General features: G+C 50.3%; 1 protein-coding gene across 3 annotated transcripts in view; it reads right to left on the bottom strand.

Moving 5' to 3' along the window:
- Positions 1–3,074: 3,074 nt before the first annotated feature.
- The window catches only part of FGFR1 (fibroblast growth factor receptor 1), a 48,507-nt gene continuing 35,096 nt past the window's right edge, over positions 3,075–16,485 (bottom strand). For 2 of the 3 annotated variants that reach the window (XM_036250140.1, XM_036250138.1), the window contains exons 5-18: positions 16,080–16,252; positions 13,503–13,626; positions 12,272–12,462; positions 10,202–10,346; positions 7,989–8,191; positions 7,031–7,176; positions 6,690–6,811; positions 6,153–6,263; positions 5,459–5,649; positions 4,552–4,674; positions 4,272–4,342; positions 3,794–3,931; positions 3,497–3,602; positions 3,075–3,395 (exon numbers count right to left, since the gene is read on the bottom strand). In XM_036250140.1, the coding sequence (XP_036106033.1) occupies positions 3,219–3,395; positions 3,497–3,602; positions 3,794–3,931; positions 4,272–4,342; positions 4,552–4,674; positions 5,459–5,649; positions 6,153–6,263; positions 6,690–6,811; positions 7,031–7,176; positions 7,989–8,191; positions 10,202–10,346; positions 12,272–12,462; positions 13,503–13,626; positions 16,080–16,252 (2,021 nt within the window). In that variant the 3' untranslated portion in view covers positions 3,075–3,218. The remainder of the gene's footprint in view (positions 3,396–3,496; positions 3,603–3,793; positions 3,932–4,271; positions 4,343–4,551; positions 4,675–5,458; positions 5,650–6,152; positions 6,264–6,689; positions 6,812–7,030; positions 7,177–7,988; positions 8,192–10,201; positions 10,347–12,271; positions 12,463–13,502; positions 13,627–16,079; positions 16,253–16,485) is intronic. The other variant, XM_036250139.1, reaches the window with a different exon arrangement.

Consider the following 16,485-nt stretch of genomic DNA (forward strand, 5'->3'; position numbering starts at 1 on the left):
AACTACCAACAGGTCACTGAACAACAGTTGGGAAAAGTTGTACACAGTTGTCTCAAGAACCAGTCCCAGCACACTACTGACTCTAGCGCCTACTGACGTAACAAGAGAGAATTAAACCTCTAGTTGTTATGCTCATTAAATGCATCACTTCTGTGCACCAGAAGTGTAAATGGTTCTAAATAATGTTATGTACCAACCTAGAGAGAACTTGCCCAAGAGTGAGTCTTCTGAACATTTGGGTTCTTGCTGACCTTCCCTCCCTCTGGCTCCCATCAGCTGAAGGAATGGAAAGCTGGGCAAGGTTGCTACAAAGCTTTCTCCTTTCCCTGTTCTCTACTCTTCCCTGCAGATGCATATACTGTAGTGTATCAGGTGCTAATCTCACTGAGTATAATTTTAGGCATTTTCTGAAACCCAACCTGAGTGGTGATGTCAGACATGGCCTGTGTATTTTAGACATTGAGAATTCTACTCCAATAGAGGTGTTGGTGGCACTTGACATTCATAGACCTGCCCTTGTGCTGTCATCAAATAAATGCTCTGTAATGTCAAAACCTAGGCTAAAGATCTCCCACCAGTACACACCTAATGGAACTTCAAAGCAGACTGGCATATTACCTAATGTTGACCAAGATTTTGGGGTGCTGGCTCCTCCTAGTGGCTGCTGATAAACACAGCGACTTCAGTCACAGAGATGGATTTCTTGCTTCATCTGAGTTCCATCTTACTTACCTGTGATCAATATATTACATTAGCAGTACCAAGGGAATGATGATTCCCCAGTCTATGGCAATTAGAAAAGGCAGAAAGGCAGTATTGATTAATACTGTGGTAACCCCAGGCCCTAATCTTTTAACCCTCAGGAAACCAGACAAATTCAGTGCCTTGAAGCATGCCGCCTTCATTAGATAAACTGGATGCCTTTTCTCAGGAGACCCAATCTGGTCATCTAAGTAAAATGGCCATTTCATTTTCTCTCGGGTCAGTTTCACTATCTTTTATTAGACAGTAGCTCAGTCTCTGGGGAAATGTGTGGGTGATTTGAGTAGTAATAGCAAGGACATCACTTATAATAGTGCCTTATATTTCTCTAGTACCTCTCCCAAAGGTATATGAAGCCCTTCATAGATCTTCTGTCCATTTCCAAAGCATTGATTCAAGGGCCAAGGCAGGAATGATCATCACTATTTTTATAAGGAAAGACACTGCTATAAGGTCTGAAAGCAAATGTTTTTAAGGGCTAAAATTCATTTCCTGGCTCTGTTCACCAAATTATACCTTCATAATTAAACAAACACAAACTGTAATGTCGACAGTTGCATATTTACAGAGACACAAGGAGAGAGAACTGATTTACAACAGTAGCGGACACTGCTGCTGCCAGAAGGGGGGCTAGCTTAGAAAGGAAACTTAAAGCAGCAATCCCATTTTCCCTACAGAAATGGAAGCATGTTGAACTCTCTTTTGTATTCAGCCATAATCCCGCACAAAATCAAGCTTTGGGTCAAGGCTGCACAGGAGCAGGCTGAGCACTAAGTTCTGAGGAGCCAGGACGCACTTGGTGAGTGCAGCGATAGCCAGCAGGGGGCAGAAGTAAATTTCTAAGCAGCCCAAAAACAAACATTTAGAGAACTTTTTCCCTTTCTTGAAGGATGGGGTGGAGCTTGTACAGGAAGAACTATAGGAAGCCAAGATCTGTGGTAGTCCCGACACACGCAGTTTGATCACTGGATACCGAGGACTGGTGTGGGGGAGGACCATGAACACAGAGCTGGCTCGGAAACATGAAGCAAGGGACCTTAATGTAAACCTAGTCCTAGGCGACATGTTTCCCCTTCCACAGCAGCACAGGCAAAACCACACCCACAGAGGGGGTAGATGCATATCTGGGTTTGAGTTTCTCCATGCTCTTGTCGAAATAATCCTCAGCTTTCCTCCACCTCTTTAGCTCTACCCCTTGGCTATTCCAAGTAAGCCCCCAGCTCCCTCTCTGACCCTCTGACCTACCGGACCCCACCAGTTCCCCCTGAGGAAACGATTTGTGGTTAAGGGCTGCATGGGTTCATGACTTTGACCCAGCACCTTTGGTGCGCTGACAGGAGGTTCCTGCCCATTATGCAGATGTCTTCTTTTCCTGCCTTTCCAAAAAGCATCAGAGAGGTCAGAGGTGTGTCCAGAGGTCTCAGTACAGAACCTAAAAGGAAGAGGTTTGGAGGAAACTGCAGGGAATGTGCAGGGATCTCTGGACAGACACAGACCCAGGACCCATTATTCTTGCTCCGTTTCAGTTAACATTCTTTCCCTTGTCACACAGCCCATATAAAAATGAAGCAGCAGCAATTTTTATTTGAGGGACCTAAACTGAAAATAGGTTTAGAACATAATTTAAAAAAATAAAACAGCAAAAGTAGCAAAAAATATATGACCTTTTTAAAAACATTTTCCTTTTTTTTCTTTGTTTTTAATATATAGCAACTGATGTCTCCCAGCCACCAGGAGCATCTTACCCAATGGGTAAATCTCTGGTAACGACCCTTTTAAAAAGACATGTAAATATATACTCAGATTTATACACTTTGTGTTTTCTTCATAGCTATGTACAAAGCCCCCAGTTCGGGGCTGGGCCCCAGGGCCACGACACTGCTCCCAGCCTTTGCCTCCCTGTCCTCTGGCACCAGGAATTTGGTCAGCAAAGCAAATTAGTATCAGAATTAATAAGCCAATGGCACCATCTATCTGGAGCAGAGGTCGTTGCCGTCAACCGAGGCCCAGAGCAGTGACTTCCCCTCCCTACTTCTGTAGCCTTGAGGACGAGGCACCTGCCACCAGAACACAAGGGCTTACGGGTTACGGTGAAGCAGACAAAACCAACACAAGAAAGCGCAGTCAGCTCTCGCTTGCATGCCTGCTCAGCATGCTTACCTCCCGATCCCTACCCTCCAGGCAGTGCCAAGTGGCTGGGAGGGGCGGGGGGTCTTGGTCCATCATTTGGGAGGGAATGGAATGGCCATCAGCAAGTACCTGCCTCTCTGCTCCTCTCATAAGCAGGTTGAGAGGAGGAGGAAGAGAGGTGAACTCGGTGGGGTGAAGGCCTCAGGTGGGCAGCTGGCTCCTGCCAGCAGGAAAGGGCAAAGGGGAAGGCAGTGAGTCCAGCGGGGAGTGGTAGGTGAATTACAGCTGAAGACGGAGTTCAGGGAGGAGCAGTGCTGGGGTGCTAGTCAGCGTCGTTTGAGTCCGCCATTGGCAAGCTGGGCTGGGTGTCGGGGCAGACAGGGCTCCTCAGGCAACGGCTCGTGAGAGAAGACAGAATCCTCCCCTGAGGAGCAGGTGGAGCTTCGGGTGTCGGGAAAACTGGGAGAGTATTGGTCCAGGGGCATTGACAGGTCCAGATACTCCTGTGAGAGGAGACACAAAGGGACAATGGGTCCAGCACTGCCCTCCCCGCAGCAGTCTTAGTCCAGAGAGATGTACCTAACTGATGATGGGACGGCCTCACCTGGTTGGAGGTCAAGGCCACAATGCGGTCCAGGTCTTCTACCAGCTGCTTGAAAGTAGGTCTCTGAGAGGGTACTGCGTGCCAACAATCCCGCATCATCATGTACCTGCAGCAGGGTGATGAGGTCAAGGGAGGAAAAACAGGAGTAGAGAACTTAAGATTGTGGTGGGGGGACTGTAGGAGGAATGACCAAGAGGGGCCGTTTTATCAGCTAAGCACCCCTTTCTTCCTCTTCCCGTCAAACCCACTCTGCCTCCAGGGCCTAGCTCAGGACCTTGGGTATCCTCTCATGCTTACAGCTCGTTGGTGCAGTTGCTGGGCTTGTCCATACGATGGCCCTCCTTCAGCAGCTTGAAAAGCTCCTCCACAGGCACGCCAGGATATGGGGAACCTCCCAGAGTGAAGATTTCCCACAGGAGCACTCCAAAGGACCACCTGTGCACGAGCACAGAGCACATGGGCGTCGTGGGCACAGGACTAGGCGAACCTAGAGTCCCTTTCATCTCTTCTTCACCAGCATGGCAGATACTTATCCGCAACCCACCCTCCCCAACACAAATCCTTAATTCCAAGGGTAATACCAAGGGACAGTGCAGAGAACAGCCTGGCCTCTCCACTCCAAGGACCAAAGTAAATGGCTACCTACAATGTTTTGTTTTATTTTCTCTCTGAGATAGAAGGAGATCATCATCAATTCAGAGGGGAGGAAAGGACCCTATTGTACCAGACATGTTCTATCCCAAGTATCCCTGGCAATTGCCCATGTCAAACTCACACATCACTCTGGTGGGTGTAGATCCGGTCAAACAATGCCTCAGGTGCCATCCACTTCACAGGTAGTCGGCCCTGTGGGAGGAATGGCCAGGGTGGCCCAGGGCAGGGCAATGAGGGAATGAGGGTACATGAGGAACTGGGCTTGGGAAGTAATGCACGTATTCAGCTCATCCCACCACACTGTTGCTCAGACAAAGCATGAGGAGTCTACGTGGAAGAAAGCCTAACACAGCAGAGTCCTGGGCAGAGGACATGTACATAGTGGCCTTGTCAGCACTTACATTGGTCGTCTTTTTATAGTAGTCAATGTGGTGAATATCCCGAGCTAGGCCAAAGTCTGCGATCTTCATCACGTTGTCCTCCGTCACCAGGACATTCCTGGCAGCCAGGTCTCGGTGTATGCACTGTGGAGACGGGAGGAAGAGATGGGAGACCGGAGGGTGGCATGCAGGTGAGGGGCCATAAGGCTCTAGGGGTCGACAACTGTAGACATGTATCAATGTCCAGCTGTCTGCGTCTGTCCTCCAGCACTCACTCTGCAGCTGACAGGCAGCCCAGTTACCTCAGGCCTTCTCCTGCCACACCACTCACCTCCTGAACATTCGAGTTCCCTGCTAGAGGGTTCCTCTTCTCCACTTCAAACGTAGCCATCGAAACATTTCCAGCTCCAGCCTCTCACACACTTTAGCAAAGCCCCCATATCTGCCTGCTCTCCTGGTCCTTCCAACTCTCAGCTTTGGATTTGCACTAGAAGGCTAAACCACTGTCCTTCGTCCAGTCTGTGCAGGTGTGTGCTTGCAAGCCTGGTCTCCCCAGGCTCAGCACAGCTACATTGAGTTGGGGCCCAAAGCCAGCATTTACTGAGCATCAAAACTGTCCTGAACATTCTCACACTTCATTTTACTCTACAACCATTTTTATTTTATATTTGAAAAAACAGAAATAGAAAATGTTCAGTAGTGCCTGAGGCTACTCGGAGAGTAGCAGTGTACAGATTTGAACTTAACCCAGTCTGACCCCCAGGCCATACAGGTTCTACTGGCTCTCCTGACCCTGAGATGTCCCCTGAGAGCCTAAGACAGCACATATGCTCAGTATGTCTACCATCCCAACAAAGGACAGAAAGTCATAAGCTGGAGCACGAGGAGGGCTCTGTTCCCACCCTGACGGCACCAAGGGGTGCTGTACCTTCTTGGAGGCAAGATACTCCATGCCTCGGGCCACCTGGTAGGCACAGGATACTAGGTCCTTGGAGGAGAGCTGCTCCTCTGGGTTGTGGCTGGGGTTGTAGCAGTATTCTAGCCCGGGAGGCCTCCGGGCCTGCAGGTACTCCCGAAGGTTGCCCTTGGAGGCATACTCCACGATGACATACAAAGGACCTGGGGTGCGTGGATGAAGACACCATCAGGGCAGGCAGGCCAGTATGCAGGTTTCGCCTCAGCTGGCGAAAACCCTGTCCCAAATGGCACAACTCCCCTTTACGGAACCAGAGAAATTCATTCACCACTCAAAGCAAGTCAGGGAAATAATTCTTCCCAGCATAGGACAGAAAGTTCCTCAGCAAAGTTGGGGTTAAGAGTCCTAATCTAGACCACATTTACTACTCCCCCCTCCCCCATTCCTATCCATACACTGTGTCTGTGAATCTAGGTACCTGTATTCTCTGATGAATACCAATGAGCATCAGCCTAGACCCCAAGAGATACATCCCCATATTACTACTAACCCTGCGCCTCCTTACCCCGCGCTCCCCTAGCATGGCTGACAGATGCTTGGTCACCAATACCCCAGCTCACTACCTTCTCCCTGACAGATACTATTATGGGAGCAGCAGGTCCGAGTTCCCATCTGAGACCCAGAAAGCTGCCTGTTCAGTGCCTACCATCCTGCGTGCAGGCCCCCAGCAGGTTGATGATGTTCTTGTGCTTCCCGATCATCTTCATCATCTCCATTTCTGAAATCAGGTCTGACAGGTCTTTCTCTGTTGCGTCCGCTTTGCACACACACGAGAGAAGGGGACAAGACTCATTTACTTTGGAAGGGAGGGCGACAGGAGAAAAGCTAAGGGATGGGAATGAGGTGAGGTGTATGCCTTAGGAGTCCCTTTTCTCCTCCCCGTTCATGTCCCTCTCATGACAGCTGTTGTTGAAATATGTGGCAGTGAGTGGGGCAGAGGATACGGGAAGGAAAAGCAGCTATCAATGGAATTTAGAATAAACACCTGACCGCAACCAGGCTGACCCCAGGTCATGGCAATCTCGGGGGCAGAGTGCCCCCCTCCACTCCCAGGCAACGCTAAGAGGCTGGGTAGCAGGTGTGGGAAAGGAAAGAGCACTAGAGAGGGTGTTCCAAGTGTCAGGCCCACAGTTTGCTTGACAAGGGAAGGAATCATTTTCACCAGGACAGAAACATCACTTACACTTCAACATCTTCACAGCCACTTTGGTCACACGGTTGGGTTTGTCCTTGTCCAGGCCAATGGCCTCTGCCAACACCACCTGCCCAAAGCAGCCCTCTCCTAGGGGTTTGCCTAAAACCAGTCTTCAGGGAAACAAAAGGTAGTGTAAGATGGGGCTGGTGAGGTTCACACCTGGAGAGGACGCCCCATCTACACCACTCTGTATTTCACCCCACTATGAGCAGAAAGTGGAAATTACGTCTGGATATATCTGGTGCACCTTCACTCCCTAGGCCTCGGTACACACAACTCCCACCATCGAATAACAAGCGGGGGACTTCCTCACAAGGTGAGAGCATTACCTGTCTCGAGGCAGCTCCCAACGGGGGTCTTCGGGAAGCTCATATTCAGAGACCCCGGCCAGCATGGGGGTTCCACTGGAGGACAGGCGTGAGGGCCGAACGAGCAGAACCCCAGAGTTCATGGACGCGCTGGAGTCAGCTGACACCTACAGGGAAGCGTGAGGTCACCCTTCTAGCAAGGAGCGGGGAGTGACGCAGACTCCCCCAATTCCAAGTCAGGGATTCTCACCAATGACAGAGGGGTGTATTTGTCACCTGATGTCCCTCCCCCAGCACAGAGTGGCAGGAAGCCTGACGTTCTAAAGCCAACTTCTTTTTGCCACCCACTAGCCTTACTGGGCTTCAGTTTACTCTCCTTTAATACAAACAGACTGTACTCACTTCTCCCAAATGGACAAAAATAACCACTGTAACTTCATCTCTATCTTGTCCTGATTCTTTGAAAACCCTGCCTCCGATTATGGGTGCCTACCTCCCAAGGCACCTCCCAGAGTTAGCCTAGTTCTGCATGAACGTCCCCTCCTCTTACAGCCTTCACCTTCTGTTCCAGTTCCTTGGAGGACAGGAGGGTGGGCACAAAGGAGAGAGGGCACCTTGGGACCCAAGTCAGGTCCTCCTCTCCACACGGTTTCTTTGCACCTCTAACTGGCTCTTAGGGAATAGTTTAAACGGGCAGTATTCAATGCATGTTCACCTAAGCTAGGCCCCAATCCATATGCCAGGCGAGCAGGGGACTTGTAGTAGTTGGGGCATGGTGCGTACATGGGGTTCATGGGCTGGGAACCTGACGCTGGAGAATGTGGGTCAGGATTCCACTGCTCCTGGCCCACAAGCCAGAAAGCAAAGCTGGAGGCAGTAGGCTGGGGGCAGTGGAGAGGAAGGGAGTTAGGAGTTCCTGGAGAAGCCCCAGGGCACAGGGAGGAGGGGTGCAGAGTGTGCAAATCCCCTATCTACTTTCTGTTACCTGTCTGCGCAGAGGGATGCTCTTGGCCAGCTTGTGCACGGCCATCTGGCTGTGGAAGTCGCTCTTCTTGGTGCCACTCTTCATCTTGTAGATGATGACAGAGCCCACCATGCAGGAGATGAGGAAGGCCCCTGTGCAGTAGATGATGATCTCCAGGTACAGGGGCGAGGTCATCACTGCGGGTCTCTCTTCCAGGGCTGAGCCAGTGTGAACAGGGTGTTAGCAAGCTTGGGGGGCCCAGCCCATTAGGGTCCCTAGCTCCTAGCTCCATAAGAAAAACAACATCCATCTCTTTTCCTCTGGGGAGCTTTAGGGCAGAGAAGAATCCTCGATAGCACTGGGGTTCTGGCACTGAGCAGATCAGACATCTTGTAATCCTTGAGGCTTGCTGATCCTGACCCGAACCCTCCGAGAGAGGGGGACTAGAACTACCTTGCTACGTGTGGCCCATCCTCATTAATTCAAAAGCCCTCCTTGCTCTGCTGGACTGCTGGGCTAGACGGGTACCAGGTACCCTGCAAGGGACCGGTGAGAAGTCCCTTCTGGGTGCCTTTCTCAGCTTCCTCATGGAAACGTGTGGCCCTTCTCTGCAGTGCCTGAGCACTGCATGGACACACCTATCACACGGGGACAGGACAACCTCCTCTAAAGTCTTTGATGGTCTGAGAGTGGAGGCGGCACCTTGTTTACATCTGCAGTCCAGTGTCTGGTGTATAGTGGTGCTCGCAGAGTGAGGACAACGGAGGGTGGGAGGAAAGGGTGTGTCTGTGTTCTGACTTCATACCTCACACCTTTCACCTATGTTGTCTGTCTCAGGTCAGATGTGTAAATATTTACACCTAGCAAACAACAGGCAAAACTGACTAAATTTCCAAACATGTCTGGACTGCTAGAGATGAAAAATGCAAATGTTTCTGCACTTCTTAAGAACACTACTCACAGCCCCTAACTCCTAAAACTGAAGAAGGAAATGGGGCGGGGTGTCCTGTTTTATTCTATTCTCCCACCGTCCACTTAGAATTCACCCCGTTCCCACAGAAGTCCATCCACTTAATCCACCGTTCCTTCCCGCACGAGAGAATGGGAGGGTTAACGTCCAGCAGTCAGAGAACACTCCATCCCACCAGTGTGAACATCCCTCTCCCTTCCACAGCCCTCCTCCCAACCCTCCCCTTCAAAAACCCCAGCCAGCCACAGAGGCAAGCGCCCTGGGGACCTCCCCCAAGAGGCACTGAGTGGGACCTCTACTGAGCCCCGGAGAACTGCCGGGGCCTGACAAGGAGACTGCAGAGCTGATAACAAGGAGAAGTGTTTCTGTTTTTCTCTTTCCCCAGTGCTGAGAAACGAAGACAACTGAATGGGAGCACACACAGACACAGACAGTGACAACGACAAAAACAGAACGCTTCTCTGCCTTGAGCAGGGGAGTTATCAGACTCTGCTGGGCAAGCTGGGCGGAGGAGGAGGGAGAAGAGAGGGCAGTGTCAGCAGTAACAAGAACAGCACAGCACCCAGACCCACATGCAGGACCCTCAGAGAGGCAGCGGCACCCAGCCCCAGTCCTGCAGTCACCAGCCTACCACCCTGAACAGGCTGCAGGCTCCTTCCTTCCCGGCCCAGCACACAGACCTCCGCTCTTGGGAGAGGCGATATGTCAGTAGTTAGAGGATAAATGGGCACCATCCAGTCTCCTGTGGCTAGGCCTTCCTCGGCTCATCTGCTGGTCTGGGTGGAACCTCTCCTGAGACCAGAAGACGGCCGCACAGGAGGGTGGGCTAGCATGGCTAGCAAGCAGCAAGCCCCTCTTTAAAGTGCCTGCATTCAGTTAGAGGAGGTGAGGGGCTGGCCAAAAAGAACCAGACAAGTCAGGGACAGCTGCTGGATCCACGGATGGAAGGAGCCTGCCCGGACGAGAGCCCGGCTAAGGTTAAATCCAGATCTCTTGCATGCATTACATTGGCCCAGGGGAGAGCCAGAGGCAGGTGTAGAGGTGGGGGGCCTCCGTGTTCCTGCAAACAAGGACAGCTCCTGGGTGAGCCTTGAGGAATTGACCCTCGAGGTTGGACAAATTGCTGGAGCTGCCCACCGGCCCATGGAGCCCATTCCTCGACCTCTCTTGGCTCTGGGTCTCCCCCAACCCCGCAATGCATGGTCCCCCCGTGCCCGTGGTGAGGGCAGGACATCGAGAGGAGAAGTACAGTGTATACCTTCCAGAACGGTCAACCATGCAGAGTGATGGGAGAGTCCGATAGAGTTACCCGCCAAGCACGTATACTCCCCCGCGTCCTCAAAGGAGACATTCCTTAAGTGAAGCACTTCCATCTCTTTGTCGGTGGTATTAACTCCAGCAGTCTAGAAGAGACAATGGAAGCAAAATGGACAAGCACAGGACATGAGACCTCTAAGAGACACAGAGAAGGAGAGGAAGAAAGAGGGGGTGGATAACCCCAGGAAGAGATGCTCCCCAGTGTCTCCTTTGCAACAACGAACAGACAACACCACCAGGCAGCGAGACCTGTTAGAGGAAGAGAGTGAGGCCCTGAGGGAGGAACTCCGGGCGGACCTGAGACGACGAGGGCTGGTTACGACCCTTCACCAGACGCTGGCAGCCCCTGGCCCATCCAAGCATGCGGGCAGTGGGCAGCATGGAGAAATGGGGCCCAGCGGGTGGGGGAGCTGTTTGGTTTCAGGTAAAGAAAGTCAGAGGGCACGCACAGGAGGATGGAAGGGTGCCGCAGTCTCTCTCGCGTGCGCGCTCACGCGCGCACACACACACACACACGGCCTGAGGATGGTGGTTTGCAAGGGAAAGCCTGGTCCCTTCTCATATCCACCACTCACACCTCCAGTCTGCACTATTATAATACAGCAGGACTGTCCCCGTGAATGCACACACAGCCAAGGGACACACAGAGGGCACAGAGGGAGCAGACACCAACACAGTACCAAACCAAACCAGCCTCCCAGGCCGGGTATTTTTCCATGGCTCTGGGCACTAGAAATAGAGCAGGATAACAGGGAGAGTTGGGTGCTGGCTTCCCCACCTGCCCCAGCAGCTTGGGGGCGAAATCAAACTCCCAGCACAGGGCCCCATCCATCTCCCCATTACCTTTTGCCACAGGTCTGGTGACAGTGAGCCACGCAGACTGGTTAGCTTCACCAATATAATTGGAAACCTTACACACATACTCCCCGCTCTGGGCCTCTGTCACATTGAACAGGGTCAGCACTTCCGCATCCGAGCTATTAATCCCCGAATGCTGGAACAAACCAACGACACGCCAGTCAGTTGGGCAAACACTGAGATGTGGCCATACTTTGCTCCCATGTAACATAAAGGCAGGGAGCTAAGGCAGCAGAGACGTTAAGTGAGATTTATCATCCTTCCCTTTTCGGGAGGGCAAAATAAGCTGTCTTCAAAAGTTCAAAGTATTTAACTGCAAAATAAACTAAAGAAAAAAAAAATTCCCCAATCAAATGTTGTTTGTACTGAACCCCCTCCTCCAGGACTAGGGCAGAGATTGTGAATGGCTGGTGACAGTGGCCAAGGTCCAAGGCCACGGCCCCATTTCCCACACCGCAGCTTCAGCACCGGTAGTGAAGAGAAGGGATGGCCAGTAAATCTTTGGGACAGCCAAGCGAGGGGAGGATGAGGTCTAACTCTGGGACCAGGAGGTAAACCACTTTCCCAGCTTCTGGTTACTTCCTGTTGCAAGATCCACTGGAGAATTAGGCAATTACCTTCCCTGGATTAATGGAGCATTCAAGGACAATCAAATGTCTGGGAGTGACAGGAAAAAGGAAGAAAATGCCATTACTCCTAATACGGCTCAGAATTCACCTGTGGCATTTGGTACTTCAACTCGACCTAAGCCGTGCCCTTATCATTCACCCCACTTGCCAGAAAGAACGAGACTTGGGAAACAGGACCGAGACTGGGAAATACTTGCTGGAAAGGCTTTGGCCCTAAGCAATGGAAAAGCAGGACTCTAAAAGCCTTTCTTGAGTAGTTGACCCCAAAGTCTGAGCAAAGTCACTCTCAAAGCTCTTTAGAAACCAGCAATGCCCAACCACCTCCCATCACACCTCTATTCTGTGACCCGTCACGAGTCCTGGAGAATGTGGCCGGGTCCCTATTTAAGATGGAGCATGTGTGCCTGAAGGGTAAAGGATGAGTCCCAATCCTGGGCACTGAGCCGGACCACAGCTACTTGGATCCCAGGAAATACTGGTCTCCTTCCTAGCACCCAGCCCACGGAGACTGGGGTCATGATTACCTTCAAGATCTGGACATAAGGCAGGTTGTCCGGACCAATCTTACTCCCATTCACCTCGATGTGCTTTAGCCACTGGATGTGGGGCTGTGGGTCACTGTACACCTTACACATGAACTCCACATTGCTGCCCAGAGCCACAGTCTTGTTGGCAGGCAACCCTGCCTGCAGGATGGGCCGGTGGGGGGACCGCTCTGTGGAGGAAAGGAGAGGAGAGCTTATCAGGCCCTGTTATGGCCTGCTGCTGGCTGAAATGCTGACAGCATCCCAAAGAACACAAAGAGAAGTGTACTCCCCCCTCGACTTTCCCAGTGATGGGCAGTGCACTGCCCAGCAGCTCTGCTGAGCTCCTTGTACCTGAGCTAGGAGAGGGGCCACCTTCTCACCAGGCCCTAGGCTATTAGGAACCTCCTCCCCAAGGCAAGGCCTCCATATTTATAGGCATAAGAAGTTTCTCTTGCCTTCATGGAGAGCCCCATAATTAAGCCACACCCTCAGACCTCAGCACAGCCTACTTTTCCTTAACTAAAATTACAGAGTCACTCAGACTCTTGCTGTTAAAAGTGTGGTCCAAGAGAAGCAGCCCAGCATCACCTAGGAGCTTGTTAGAAAGACCGAATTGCAGATCCTACCCCAAACCTCCTGGACCAGAAACTTCTTTTTAGACCATCTCCTCAAAACCAAGACAGAATGCTGGCTACAAAACTCTCTACCTTAAGATCCCTAGCATGGGATTCAGGTCTAAGAGGAACAGGTTGTAGTATCAGCACCTCGTGTCTCATGCAATGCCCTGGAGTCAGCACAGGCCTGGGGTTCTGACCTCCCTGAACCCCAGTGTGCTCTTCTGTATAGCGGGAACAATAGTGCCTGCCTTGCAGGGGTGCAAGGAGAATTACAGGTGATGTGTTTGAAGTGCCTAGCATGCTGTTGACATTCACGAAGCACTCACTACTATTATGCTGAATTTAACATCACTACTCCAGTCACCTCTTGCAGGAGAGACTATCAATAGCACCTTTCACTTTACAGTGAGTCATAGCACTATCTGCTCCTCTCAACTCTATTTACAGATAAATGAGGCACAAAAGAGGAAAGTGACCTGCTTAAAGTGACAGAGCTACAAAATACTTCCACCACCCTGACTCTACCCCTAACTAAACCCCACGGCTGTTTTCTCAATGTCCCTGCTCTCTTTCCTATAAGTTCCCATTCTGGCTGCCATTGGCGTTCTTACCCACAACATCAAGCTGGTAGGTGTGATTAATGCTGCCATACTCGTTTTCCACAATGCAAGTGTAGTTGCCCTTATCAGAAGGCACCACGGAGTCCATTATGATGCTCCAGGTGGCATAGCGGACCTGAGGGGAAAGATGCCAAAGGGCTCTGTTGAGGGTCTGGAGGAAAATGCAAGCAGAAGCTGCATGGTGGAATGGCGCCCTGTGGCACCCACCCTCCAATCTGAGTGCAGAACACAGCCCATGAAGCACCATGAGACAGAACAAGGCTCCATTTGCCCACCCCCAGCCCGTTCACACTCTGAAAGAACACATCAGACAAAAGTTGGGTGTGAGGAATTCTGGACGTCTGCTCGCAGCAGCGAAGGCCACGGTGGCCTGCACAAATGTGCCTTCTGCACTCTCCCAACGCTGCTCCATCTGAGCTGTCCCTGTGCTGCACGGGCTGCCTGCTGAGTCTGGCCCTGCCTGCCCTTGATGTCTCACTTCAAAAACCAGAGAGAGCCTCCAGCCCAATCGGCGGTCAGAATTGTTCTCACTGTCCTTCTGTACCTCTAAAGAAGCACAGATCACAGCCTGCCTTTTTGTTGTTGTTGTTAACTCTCACTTGAGGGTATTTTCCCCATTGATTATTAGAGAGTGGAAGGGAGAGAGAGAAACATTGACGGGAGAGACACATCGATTGGCTACCTCCTGCACGCACCCGGCTGGGGCTGGGGATCGAACCTGCAACCCAGGTACGTGCCCTGGACTGGGAATCAAACCCGAGACCCTTTGGTGTGCAGGCCAACACTGAATCACACCAGCCAGGGCTATCTCAGCCTGCTCTTAATGGCAGTGCTCGTGGACTTCTGCCCTCTTGTGAGACTGGGCTTCTTCACGGGCAGGAATGCTGCCTCGCACCACGCACAGCAAAGTGCCTTGCACACAGCAAGTGCCTGGTGGGTTCATTTGAAATGTTCCCCTATTTCTTCTGATCTCCTCTGCTTTTCTTAACAAGATTAATGAGAAAAGAGCAGCTAGGTGAGATGGGAGAGAAATGGGGACTGGATAATCAGAAGCTCTAAAAAGGAGATTTCAGTGAAGATGTCCTTCCTACAATGCAAATGGGTACAGAACATGAACAATTTACACAACAGGAGATGGAAACTGTTTAACATAAGGAAATGGAAACTGTTTAATATAAGGAAATGGAAACTGTTTAATATAAGGAAACTCCAAGTCTGTTAACAAGTAAAATAATGCACAGAAGAACAGTGAGATATTTCCACTTTTCAAACTTGTTGGCGAAGATGTAGTGAGCTGATTCTCATGCTCTGCTATGAAAGAGCGAATTAATTTTTCTCTTTAAGAAATTGTTACCACAATAAAAATTTAAAAATAAAATAAAACTACACCCAACTCATTACCCACATCATCCTCCATTTGACCAAATATCACAGTAAAACATTATAAATGTCTTCCCATTGTACTTGGAACTCTCTCTTGCTTAGAATACTTTCTGGAAAGATATGCGTTCAAGAAATGTTCATGGAATAAATGAATTAGTGAATGAATAAATAAAATAATCTAATTATCAGGAAAAAAATTAACTAGCAATATGCATCAAGGGCTAAAAAAAATGCTAATCCTCTGAACTAGTAACTTCACTTCGAGAAATCCATTCTCAAGAAGAACATTTAAAAATGCTGACAAAGCCCTGGCCGGTTTGGCTCAGCGGTTAGAGCATCAGCCTGCGGTCCAGAGAGACCCGGGTTTGGTTCCCGCTAAGGGCACGTACCTCGGTTGCAGTTTGTCCCTGACCCTGGTTGGTCATGCGGGTGGCAGCCACTTGATGTGTCCCTTTCACGTCGATGTTTCTCTCTCTCTCTCTCTCTCTCTCTCTCTCTCACTCTATCGGAACAAAAAAATGGAAAAATGTCCCCGGGTGAGGATAAAAAAAATGCTGACAAAGATTTAAGCATAAAGATATTGTGATATTAATTATAATATTGAAAAAGTAGAAAACAACTAATAGTACAAAATACTTCATCAAATTATGGGACGTTTTAATAATAGAATGTTATGCAGTCGTGAAAAGTTAGCTTTAAAACACATGGCAAGCCCAGCCAGTGTGGCTCAGTGGTTGAGCATCGACCCATGCACCAAGAGGTCACCAGTTTGATTCCCGGTCAGGGCACATGCCCAGGTTGTGGGCCTGATCCCCAGTAGGGAATGTGCAGGAGGCAGCCAATTGATGTTCTCTCTCATTGATGTTTCTATCTCTCTCTCCCTTTCCCTTCCTCTCTCTCATAAAATTAATAAAGAAAAAAAAAAAAAAACATGGAAAAAGACTCATGCTATGTTAACATGTGACATGATAAGTACATACACATTGTAATTAACTACCCAAAAACCATAGCCACAGAAAAAAGACCGAAAAATTCAACTTTATTTGCACATTTTTGTATTTGAGATTTTTCTAACATGTATTACTTCTATAGTTAGCATTATTTGAAACAAGTAAAGGCACATAAGGATTTCCTAGGTCAGCTTCTCCCGTTCCTCTATGCTAACGTTCACATGTCCACACGTACCTTGTAGCCTCCAATCCTGTGGTCAGGTTTGAATTCTTTGCCATTTTTCAACCAGCGCAGTGTGGGGTTAGGAGTCCCACTAGAAGGGCATTTGAATTTGACTGTCTTGGCAGCTGGCACTGCGTGCAGTTTCTTTTCCATCTTTTCTGGGGACGTCCAGTATGGAGCCACGGCTACCCAGGAAAAGCCAAGAGAGACAGGCAGGGGGCTGGTCAGGCTCAGGAGCAAGGGCCCAGGCCAGAACCTGGCGGCATCCTGCCCACCTGCCCAACACCTGTGAACAATGCCTGCACTGATCAGGATGCCCATGGGATCTCACTGCCAAGCCTCGTCACCCCAGGTGCCTGCTCCCCCTCCCGTTCTCCAATCACCTGAGCTCCCCCTTCCCACCCAAACCCAACAGCCA

The sequence above is a fragment of the Molossus molossus genome, unplaced genomic scaffold (assembly GCF_014108415.1).
Source record: "Molossus molossus isolate mMolMol1 unplaced genomic scaffold, mMolMol1.p scaffold_m16_p_9, whole genome shotgun sequence".
In the NCBI taxonomy this organism is placed as follows: Eukaryota; Metazoa; Chordata; class Mammalia; order Chiroptera; family Molossidae; genus Molossus; species Molossus molossus.